This window comes from Oncorhynchus mykiss, chromosome 18, assembly GCF_013265735.2.
Source record: "Oncorhynchus mykiss isolate Arlee chromosome 18, USDA_OmykA_1.1, whole genome shotgun sequence".
Lineage (NCBI taxonomy): Eukaryota > Metazoa > Chordata > Actinopteri > Salmoniformes > Salmonidae > Oncorhynchus > Oncorhynchus mykiss.
In genome coordinates this window covers 60,447,595-60,459,931 of record NC_048582.1, presented here as the reverse complement: position 1 = coordinate 60,459,931, position 12,337 = coordinate 60,447,595, and the positions used below count along the sequence as shown (strand labels likewise).

Sequence of the window (12,337 nt, the reverse complement as noted above, 5' to 3'; positions counted from 1 at the left end):
GCCAGTCCTGTCTGGTCCTGCGACGGTGGGTTTGTGCTCATAGGCGACGTTGTTGCCGGTGATGTCTGATGAGGACCTGCCTTACAAAAGGCCTACATGCCCTCAGTCCAGCCTCTCTCAGCCTATTGCAGACAGTCTGGGCACTGATGGCGGGATTGTGCGTTCCTGGTGTAACTCGGGCAGTTGTTGTTGCCTTCCTGTCCCGCAGGTGTTCGGATGTACCGATACTTTGCAGGTGTTGTTACACGTGGTCTGCCACTGCTAAGATGATCAGCTATCCGTCCTGTCTTCCTGTAGTGCTGTGTTCGGCGTCTCGCAGTACGGACATTGTAATTTATTGCCCTGGCCACATTTGCAGTCCTCATGCCTCCTTGCAGCATGCCTAAGGCACGTTCACACAGATGAGCAGGGACCCTGGGCATCTTTCTTTTGGTGTTTTTCAGAATCAGTATAAAGGCCTCTTTAGTGTCCTAAGTTTTCATAACTGTGGCCTTAATTGCCTACAGTCTGTAACCTGTTAGTGTCTTAACGACCGTTCCACAGGTGCATGTTCGTTAATTGTTTATGGCTCATTGAACAAGCATGGGAAACAGTGTTTAAACCCTTTACAATGAAGATCTGTGAAGTTATTTTGATTTTTATGAATTATCTTTGAAGGACAGGGTCCTGAAAAAGGGGCGTTTATATTTTTTATTTAACTATTATTTAACTAGGCAAGTCAGTTAAGAACAAATTCTTATTTAAATGACGGCCTACAAAACTTTGTGTGAAACAGTACGCTATAGTACATGTTCTGTTCTGTGTGAAACAGTACGCTATAGCACATGTTCTGTTCTGTTGCCACGATCAGCTGATTCTTGATGAATACCTTTTTTGACAGTTTCTCTGCATGGACACCTTTCCTTTAAACATGTTTTCTCTGCATGGACACCTTCCCTTTAAACATGTTTTCTCTGCATGGACACCCTACCTTTAAACATGTTTTCTCTGCATGGACACCCTCCCTTTAAACATGTTTTCTCTGCATGGACACCCTCCCTTTAAACATGTTTTCTCTGCATGGACACCCTACCTTTAAACATGTTTTCTCTGCATGGACACCCTACCTTTAAACATGTTTTCTCTGCATGGACACCCTCCCTTTAAACATGTTTTCTCTGCATGGACACCCTCCCTTTAAACATGTTTTCTCTGCATGGACACCCTCCCTTTAAACATGTTTTCTCTGCATGGACACCCTCCCTTTAAACATGTTTTCTCTGCATGGACACCCTCCCTTTAAACATGTTTTCTCTGCATGGACACCCTCCCTATACAACAATGTCTGCATGAACACCCTCCCTATACAACAATCTCTGCATGGACACCCTCCCTATAAAACAAGATCTGCATGGACACCCTCCCTATAAAACAAGATCTGCATGGACACCCTCCCTATAAAACAAGCTCTGCATGGACACCCTCCCTATAAAACAATCTCTGCATGGACACCCTCCCTATAAAACAATCTCTGCATGGACACCCTCCCTATAAAACAAGCTCTGCATGGACAACCTCCCTATAAAACAATCTCTGCATGGACACCCTCCCTATAAAACAAGCTCTGCATGGACACCCTCCCTATAAAACAAGCTCTGCATGGACAACCTCCCTATAAAACAATCTCTGCATGGACACCCTCCCTATAAAACAAGCTCTGCATGGACACCCTCCCTATAAAACAAGCTCTGCATGGACAACCTCCCTATAAAACAATCTCTGCATGGACACCCTCCCTATAAAACAAGCTCTGCATGGACAACCTCCCTATAAAACAATCTCTGCATGCATTAAAAATGCCAAGCGTAAGGAATGATCTCTCTGGAGAGCCACACACACACACAGAAACACACACAGACACACACACAGATGCCAGGATGCATTGACATATATGCTTGCTCCTAGCAGAGAGACTCTCTCTAACAGGTCTCTAGGGGAGAGAGAGGGAAAGAGCAGGCCTGTAACACTGCTGCACTGAGAAGGATTCACACGCCTTTACACTGAAAGAACCAGAAATGCCATCGGAGCCTGTTTTCAGTGTCTCACAGTAGGGGTGCTGATCTGGGATCAGTTTAGCCTTTTAGATGATAATAAATAAGATCAAATAGACAGGAAGTACCTGATTCTAGATCAGCTCTCCTACTCTGTGACGCTTTAAGAATACTGGCCCAGTACTTTATCTTGTGTTAGAACAGTGAGGTTGGATCAGGAATAATGTAGGGGAAAATAATTGAAAGTGCACTCGTGCAGTGACTTACCTCCAACATGTAAAGTATATGCCATTGCCACAACTCATTCTATTCATCAGCCTTTCAGAGCTTTCCCGGTACACACACACACACACACACACACACACACTCTCTCTCTCTCTCTCTCTCTCTCTCTCTCTCTCTCTCTCTCTCTCTCTCTCTCTCTCTCTCTCTCTCTCTCTCTCTCTCTCTCTCTCTCTCTCTCTCTCTCTCTCTCTCTCTCTCTCTCTCTCTCTCTCTCTCTCTCTCTCTCTCTCTCTCTCTCTCTCTCTCTCTCTCTCTCTCTCTCTCTCTCTCTCTCTCTCGTTGTAATTCTCTCAGAAATAGGGGGATGAATTCTGAGTGGGAATGATAATGTGTACCTTCAGAACTGGGTCATGTTCATTAGGGCAGATACTTAAAAAAAATGTTTTGTAACCAAAGACATAACTGAGCCTTTCCTATTGGACAAGTCCAGGTAGTCCCTCCCTGTTTCAGTCTGTTTTCTTCGATATGGTGCTTAATGAACAGGACCCCGAAGTCTGTCAGGCTCACCTCTGTCAAGGTGCTTTGTGAGCAACGCTGCCTGACTGGTTGGTCTTTGAGCGGAGTCTAATAAATTATTCATAATGAGCGCCATGTTGTGAAGGGACCATGTGTTCCTATTAAATAGGATGAATATTCAAGCTGTTAATTAGTGTGAGTGGAGGCGCATGGACAGAACAGAATTGTTTTCCTGCTCAAGACGTGTCATTAAATACTGAATATTAATGACCGTCCCATGGGACTGGGGCTGCCTCTCTAATGGCACCCTATTCCCTAAATAGAGGACTAGTTTTGACCAGAGCCTTATGGGATGGGTCCGTTTGGGAGGGTGAATGAGTCACAAACCACAGATATCTGAAAGTAGATAAATGACCTAGTTCTCAACAACTGATGTCATTTTGAATTGAAACCAGTAAGTACTAACAATTTGGTTAAATGAGTCACTCATTGCCTTTCCTGTAGGGATTGAAGTTGTTCCTGTATTATTATGGCAAAGCCCCTGCTTGACTTTTAACACACACAAACAGTGTTATACAGCTAACCTTGTGGGGACACACAATTCAGTCCTATTCAAAATACTATTTTCCCTAATCCGTACTCCTAATCATAACCTTAACCTTAACCCAAAAACCTAAACCAAACCCTAGCTCCTAACTCTAACCCTAAAACTAACCCTAGTTCCAAACCCTAACCCTTAACATAATTCTAACACTAATTCTAATCTTAATCCTAAACCCCCTAGAAATAGCATTTGACGTCGGGGGACTAACAAAATGTACCCCCCCCCCACACACACACACATACTGTCCTTGTCAAAGTTCATCAATGTCACCCCTGTCACTCCTGTCCTGGGCCACACCAAATGGCCATGGTTAATCCACTGATGTGACAGAATGACAGATCACTTGTAATTACAATTGGAGAATAAATAGAGACTTAATTAATAGCCTGTATGCAGACTCAGAGACTGGCAGGTGTGTGTGTGTGTGTGTGTGTGTTTATGCGAGTGTGTGAAATAATTTTTGATGGAGAACTGTGAGATTCAACCGATCATTGCCCGCACCTGCCCGCCCATCCAGCATCACTACTCTGGACGGCTCTGACTTAGAATACGTGGACAACTACAAATAGCTAGGTGTCTGGCTAGACTGTAAACTCTCCTTCCAGACTCACATTAAGCATCTCCCATCAAAAATGTAATCTAGAATTGGCTTCCTATTTCACAACAAAGCTTCCTTCACTCATGCTGCCAAACATACCCTCGTAAAACTGACCATCCTACCGATCCTTGACGTCAGCGATGTCATCTATAAAATAGCCTCCAACACTCTACTCAGCAAACTGGATGTAGCCAATCACAGTGCCATCCGTTTTGTCACCAAAGCCCCATATACTACCCACCACTGCGACCTGTACGCTCTCGTTGGCTGGCCCTCGCTTCATACTCGTCGCCAAGCCCACTGGCTACAGGTTATCTACAAGTCTCTGCTAGGTAAAGCCCCGCCCTATCTCAGCTCGCTGGTCACCATAGCAGCACCCACTCGTAGCACGCGCTCCAGCAGGTATATCTCACTGGTCACCCCCAAAGCCAATTCCTCCTTTGGTCGCCTTTCCTTCCAGTTCTCTGCTGCCACTGACTGGAACGAACTGCAAAAATCACTGAACCTGGAGATTCCCATCTCCCTCAATAGCTTTAAGAACCAGCTGTCAGAGCAGCTCACAGATCACTGCACCTGTTCATAGCCCATCTGTATACAGCCCATCTATCGAACTCATTCCAATACTGTATTTATTTATTTAGCTCCTTTTGCACCACAGTATCTCTACTTGCACATCCATCTTCTTCACATCTACCATTCCAGTGTTTAAATGCCATATTGTAATTACTTCGCCACCATGGCCTATTTATTGCCTTTAACTCCCTTATTTGACCTTATTTGCACTCACTGTATATAGACTTTTTCTTTTTTTTCTACTGTATGTTTTGTTCATTCCATGTGTAACTCTGTGTTGTTGTATGTGTCGAACATCTATCCCTGTTGGCTATCTTTCTCCCCCTGTTGACTGTCTGGTGGGTGGGGTGTTAAGTGAGAGTGGAGAGAGGAAAGGGCCATGATTAGTGACAGGCTAATTCTCACCTCTGCTTTTTGGGGGTTACTGGCAGCTGAGGAGAACTAGGATTAACAACACTAATGTATGGCGAGACCAACAGCCTAATAGAGAGAGTTTGAGGTGGGAAGAGTTCAGGGATGTGTTCAGTGCAGCATTACTACCGTTCCTATTTCAACATGTTTTCCCTAATGAACATGAGCCTGATGAATGCTGTCTACTAAATAGAAGGGAGTAGGGGAGGTCGTACCTCTTAAAACATCTAAACAACAAAAGGTTACGTAATCCTGAGGTAACAGAGATGGGTTCAAACGTTCAGCGCTCCAGATAACTACCCAGTCGTACTGTATCTGGAGACATGACAGTGCAGTTATTATCTTGCTGTTTTCCCCCTCCCTGTCTTTTGTTTGTTTTCCAAAGTCATTGTTATGCCAAGTTTTACTCGGAGCCCTGTGATTACCACAGCGGCACATATTTGCATCCCAGAAGTTAAACCTGGATTAAAGAGTGTAATCAGCTGGGGGTGATGCCACCGGCTTATCGAATCTGGAATTATAAATGGGATAATTCCTTTAATTCCTCTTTGTGGCACTCACTAACAGTATGCATGGATGCCCAAATAGTGGATTTGAAGTAGGGCCATTTCCACTTGTTTCTCTGTGAGCTAATGCCGATTTCTTTTTTTTTATTGAGAGGATTACCCCCCACCCCCCTCCCAAAAAAACAACAACCTTGAAGCCTTAGTCTGAAGGTTTTTGGGTGCTGTGTTGTCTCGTCTTGTTTCATATTTGTATTCCTTTCGTGATGTCTTGTCTTCCCTCTATCCATTTTTTATTTCTTACCCCTGGCGATGGATCAGTCTTTCTTTGGGAAGATTTCACTAAGCTTTTTGGATCAGAATCCTGCACTATAATCGCCTCTATCCACAGACAACAACAACAACAACACACACACACACACACACAGAGGGAGAGACGTGTATACTCTTCCTCTCTCTCTCTCTCTCTCTCCCTCCTTTGTCTCTGTCAATTTCAATTCAATTCAAAGGGCTTTATTGGCATGTGAAACATATGTTTACATTGCCAAAGCAAGTGAAATAGATAATAAATAAAAGTGAAATAAGCAGTCATAAATTAACAGTAGACATTACACTCACACAAGTAAAAAATATATAGTGGCAAGAAAATGTATGTGAACCCTTTGGAAATACCTGGATTTCTGCATAAATTGGTCATAAAATTTGATCTGATCTTCATCTAGGTCACAACAATAGACAAACACAGTCTGCTTAAACTAATAACACACAAACAATTATAGGTTTTCATGTCTTTATTGAACACATCGTGTAAACATTCACAGTGCAGGGTGGGGAAAGTATGTGAACCCATAACTGGTTGACCCTCCTTTGGCAGCAATAACCTCAACCAAACATTTCTGTCGTTGCGGATCAGATCTGCACAAGGGTCAGCGGGAATTTTGGACCATTCCTCTTTACAAAACTGTTTCAGTTCAGCAATATTCTTGGGATGTCTGGTGTGAACTGCTCTCTTGAGGTCATGCCACAGCATCTCAATCGGGTTGAGGTCAGGACTCTGACTGGGCCACTGCAGAAGGTGTATTTTCTTCTGTTGAAGCCATTCTGTTGTTGATTTACTTCTATGTTTTGAGTCTTTGTCCTGTTGCATCAACCAACTTCTGTTGAGCTTCAATTGGTGAACAGATAGCCTAACATTATCCTGCAAAATGTCTCGATAAACTTGAGAATTCATTTTTCCATCAATAATAGCAAGCTGTCCAGGCTCTGATGCAGCAAAGTAGCCCCAAAACATGATGCCCCCTCCACCAAATCAAATCAAATCAAATGTTATTTGTCACATGCAGATGTTAATGCGAGTGTAGCGAAATGCTTGTGCTTCTAGTTCCGACAATGCAGTAATAACCAACAAGTAATCTAACTAACAATTCCAAAACTACTGTCTTATACACACAAGTGTAAGGGGATAAAGAATATGTACATAAATATATATGAATGAGTGATGGTACAGAGCGGCATAGGCAAGATACAGTAGATGGTATTGAGTGCATTATATACATATGAGATGAGTATGTAAACAAGTGGCATAGTTAAAGTGGCTAGTGATACATGTGTTACATAAAGATGCAGTAGATTATATAGAGTACAGTATATACGTATACATATGAGATGAATAATGTAGGGTATGTAAACATTATATTAGGTAGCATTGTTTAAAGTGGCTAGTGATATATTTACAGTTGGGATGAGGTTTTAATGTTGGTGTGCTGTGCCTCTTTTTCTCCACACATAGTGTTGTGTATTCCTTCCAAACAACTCAACTGTAGTTTCTGTCCCAAAAATATTTTACCAGTAGCGCTGTGGAACATCCAGGTGCACTTTTGCAAACTTCAGACGTGCTGCAATATTTTTGGGGGATAGCAGTGGCTTCTTCCGTGGTGTACTCCCATGAACACCATTTTTGTTTAGTGTTTTACGTATCGTAGACTTGTCAACAGAGATGTTAGCATGTTCCAGAGATTTCTGTAAGTTTTTAGCTGTCTCTAGGATTCATCTTAACCTCATTGAGCATTATGTGCTGTACTCTTGCAGTCATCTTTGCAGGACGGTCACTCCTAGGGAGAGTAGCAACAGTGCTGAACTTTCTCCATTTATAGACAATTTGTTTTACTGATGAACATCAAGGCTTTTAGAGATACTTTTGTAACCCTTTCCAGCTTTATGCAAGTCAACAATTCTTAATCTTAGGTGTTCTGAGATCTATTTTGTTTGAGGCATGGCTCATATCAGGCAATGCTTCTTGTGAATAGCAACTAACATTTTGTGAGTGTTTTTTATAGGGCAAGGCAGCTCTAACCAACATCTCCAATTTAATTTTTTAAAATTTTATTTAACCTTTATTTAACCAGGTAGGCTAGTTGAGAACACCTTTATTTAACCAGGTAGGCTAGTTGAGAACACCTTTATTTAACCAGATAGGCTAGTTGAGAACACCTTTATTTAACCAGGTAGGCCAGTTGAGAACAAGTTCACATTTACAACTGTGACCTGGCCAAGATAAAGCAAAGCAGTGCAACACAAAAAACAACAGAGTTACACATGGAAAAAACAAACGTACAGTCAATAACACAATAGAAAAGTCTATATACAGTGTGTGTAAATGAAGTACGATTAGGGAGGTAAGGCAACAAATAGGCCGTTGTGGCGAAATATGTGGCGAAATGTCCACATATTCTAAGTCAGAACCGTCCAGAGTAGTGATGCTAGACAGGCGGGCAGGTGCGGGCAGCGATCGGTAGAAGAGTATGCATTTAGTTTTGCTTGCATTTAAGAGCAGCTGGAGGCCATGGAAGGAGAGTTGTAATGCATTGAAGCTCGTCTGGAGGTTAGTTAACAGTGTCTAAAGAAGGGCCTTTTGGAGAAGTCATTAGTCAAGGGGTTCACATACTTTTTCCAACCTACACTGTGAATGTTTAAATTATGTATTCAATATAGACAAGAAAAATACAATAATTTGTGTGTTATTAGTTTAAGAACACTATGTCTGTCTATTGTTGTGATCTTGATGATGATCTGATCAAATTTGATGACCAATTTTATCAGAAATCTGGGTAATTCTGAAGGGTTCACATATTTTTCTTGCCACTGTATATGTATCTCTCCCTCCCCTTCCTGTGTGGATCATTCTTCATTACTTGTTTGCACTTCATTGATGATTCCCGACATATTGAACCCTCAGCCTGTTAGGAAGAGGGGTTACATCTAAATACCTACAACACTCTCTTCATTCACTAAGGATGGAACCCACGCCACCCATCGAAACAGACAGTCCCTTCCATCACAGTACAATGATACAATTACAGTATGTGTCTAATGTCATTAATCACCACATGGGTTACAGAGGATGTGACTATTGTTTGTTCTAGAATCACAACAGCATGAGGGTGTGATTATTGTTTGTTCTAGAATCACAACAGCATGAGGGTGTGATTATAGTTTGTTCTAGAATCACAACAGCACGAGGGTGTGATTATAGTTTGTTCTAGAATCACAACAGCACAAGGGTGTGATTATAGTTTGTTCTAGAATCACAACAGCACGAGGGTGTGATTATAGTTTGTTCTAGAATCACAACAGCACGAGGGTGTGATTATAGTTTGTTCTAGAATCACAACAGCACGAAGGTGTGATTATAGTTTGTTCTAGAATCACAACCGCATGAGGGTGCAACTTCATAACAAAAGGCTGAGATAATCTTACTGGTGAATAGATACACAGGCTAGCTTCCTTTCCGTATCTCCTTTCCTTAATGATGACATTCTGTGCTGTACTGTGAATGAAAGATACTGTAGTTATTTACTGTAGTAATATATCATATGAAACATACAGTAGTCTACTGTAGTTATGTACTGTAGTTATATATAAATATGAAACATACTGGAGAGCAGTCTACTGTATTTATATATAATATGAAACATACTGGAGAGTAGTCTACTGCAGTTATGTACTGTAATTATATATAAATATGAAACATACTGGAGAGCAGTCTACTGTATTTATATATAATATGAAACATACTGGAGAGTAGTCTACTGCAGTTATGTATTGTAATTATATATAAATATGAAACATACTGGAGAGTAGTCTACTGTATTTATATATCATATGAAACATACTGGAGAGTAGTGTACTGTAGTTATATACTGTATTTATATATAATATGAAACATACTGGAGAGTAGTCTACTGTAGTTATATACTGTAATTATAATATGCAGGACAGGAGGTCATCTAGTGGTTCTGATAGGAAGCCATTCAGCAGAATGTGGCTATAGCCAGGAGTGAAGGATACAACAGTATCCTGTGCCCTCTGACTTTCTATCTCTGATGTAGTGGCATGCCTCGTGATTCTCTCCCACAGTCTAACAATACGAATGGATAAGCAAGTGTTAGGGATGCGTTGAGTGAATGTTCTCCACTGATGCATGCAGAGTATTACAGGAGGCTAGGCAGTATAAAATTAGCCCCCTTCATCCTGCCCTTTCCCCCTGAGGGAAGATTCACTGGACTATATATTACAAAATGTGCACTGATAAAACCTTCTATGATTTATCTACTGGGAAGTGGCTCTCCATCCCCTTACCAGCACACATTATGTGCTCCTCTGACCCCATAAACTGTCAATGGAGTTATTCACCATTAGTGACTCCATCCGACGCCCTTGTGTGCCCGTTTGTGTGAGTGGTGCACACGCTTCTGTGTGTGGGTTATTTAAGCAGTAAGGCCCGAGGGGGTGTGGTATATGGCAAATATATCACAGCTAAGGGGTGTTCTTATGCAATGCAGAGTGCCTGGATACAGCCCTTAGCCGTGGTAAATTATCCATATACCACAAACCCCAAGATGCCTTATTGCTATTCAAAACTTGTTGACAACATAATTAGAACAGTAAACAAGTAATTTTGCATCATACCTCTGGTACTTTATCTGATATCCCACGGCTTTCAGCCAATCAGCATCCAGGAGTCAAACTACCCGGGTTTATAGTTGCCATCCGCACCATTAGTCCCCAGGGCTCTTTACTGTAACAGCAAGAAAAATGTTTTCTGACCTCCCGAGTGGCGCAGGGGTCTAAGTCACTGCATCTTTGTGCAAGAGACGTCACTACAGTCCCTGGTTCGAATCCAGGCTGTATCACATCCGGCCGTGATTGGGAGTCCCATAGAACGGCACATAATTGGCCCAGCGTCGTCCGGGTTTGGTCGGGGTAGACCGTCATTCACTTGCCTGGTTCAATAAAGTAAATACAATTTTCTAGTGTTTTGTGCTCTGTTTAAATGACTGTTTCCCAGAGGTTCCTTGGCTCTCTCTCCCTCAGGAGCTCTGCAAACGTCCTCAAGAGCAAACTTTTTGAGGAGATGGGATGTTTGCCCCGAAAGCTCCGAACAGTGATGTGAAAGTGATATGTATTCATATAACTGTATGTGTGCGAGTAAATAATTGTTTTCCTCCATTTAATGTGCCTTTGCACAACAGCGTATTTATATCACATCATGAGACTGTTTCCTAGACACAGATTCATCCTAGTCCTAGAAAGAAGAACCTCCATTGAGAATGCTTTTGGACCAGGTCTAAGATTAATCTGTTTGGGAAACCGGACCCAAATGTGTAGCCTAGATTTCCTTCTCTACCTATCCAGACATCGAAGTTCTTACCACCTCTCCACTTGTCTAAATCCCCCTCTTTCTTCTCCTCCCAGGTGATGCAGGTGGTAAGAGAGCAGATCATGCGAGCACTGACACAGAAGCCTAATTCCCTGGACCAGTTGAAGAGTCGCCTGCAGAACCTGAGTTACACTGAGATCCTGAAGATACGCCAGTCTGAGAGGATGAACCAAGAAGACTTCCAGTCACGCCCCATCCTGTGAGTCAATTGTGTGTGTGTGTGTGTGTGTGTGTGTTATTACTGCCTGAGAAAGGAAGGAATCAGTGATTTTACTGCCTGAGAAAGGAAGGAATCAGTGATATTCATTAGGTAGATGTAACCAATCCTTCGTTAAAAAGAGGACTAAAACATGACGCCTGTGAGATTGAAGAAATAAAATAGCTGCTAATATTCATGACATAAATCTTCTCATGATGCCCTATTCTTTAACCAGTCCAAATAAAGACCAAAACAAAGGGAACGAGAGACAATATGACTATGGAAGAAAGGAAACAAAGGGAACGAGAGACAATATGACTGTGGAAGAAAGGAAAAGGGAACGAGAGACAATATGACTGTGGAAGAAAGGAAACAAAGGGAACGAGAGACAATATGACTGTGGAAGAAAGGAAACAAAGGGAACGAGAGACAATATGACTGTGGAAGAAAGGAAGCAAAGGGAACGAGAGACAATATGACTGTGGAAGAAAGGAAACAAAGGGAACGAGAGACAATATGACTGTGGAAGAAAGGAAAAGGGAACGAGAGACCATATGACTGTGGAAGAAAGGAAGCAAAGGGAACGAGAGACAATATGACTGTGGAAGAAAGGAAACAAAGGGAACGAGAGACAATATGACTGTGGAAGAAAGGAAACAAAGGGAACGAGAGACAATATGACTGTGGAAGAAAGGAAACAAAGGGAACGAGAGACAATATGACTGTGGAAGAAAGGAAACAAAGGGAACGAGAGACAATATGACTGTGGAAGAATGGAAACAAAGGGAACGAGAGACAATATGACTGTGGAAGAAAGGAAAAGGGAACGAGAGACAATATGACTGTGTAAGAATGGAAACAAAGGGAACGAGAGACAATATGACTGTGGAAGAAAGGAAACAAAGGGAACGAGAGACAATATGACTGTGGAAGAAAGGAAGCAAAGGGAACGAGAGACA

At 42.0% G+C, this 12,337-nt stretch overlaps 1 protein-coding gene across 7 annotated transcripts in view; it reads left to right on the top strand.

Annotated features, from left to right (window-relative positions):
- Window positions 1-12,337, top strand: part of LOC110496650 (engulfment and cell motility protein 1) — a 178,870-nt gene that overhangs the window by 143,987 nt on the left and 22,546 nt on the right. For all 7 annotated transcript variants that reach the window (XM_036953435.1, XM_036953432.1, XM_036953433.1 and 4 more), the window contains one exon: window positions 11,215-11,378. In XM_036953435.1, coding sequence (XP_036809330.1) covers window positions 11,215-11,378 — 164 coding nt within the window. The remainder of the gene's footprint in view (window positions 1-11,214; window positions 11,379-12,337) is intronic.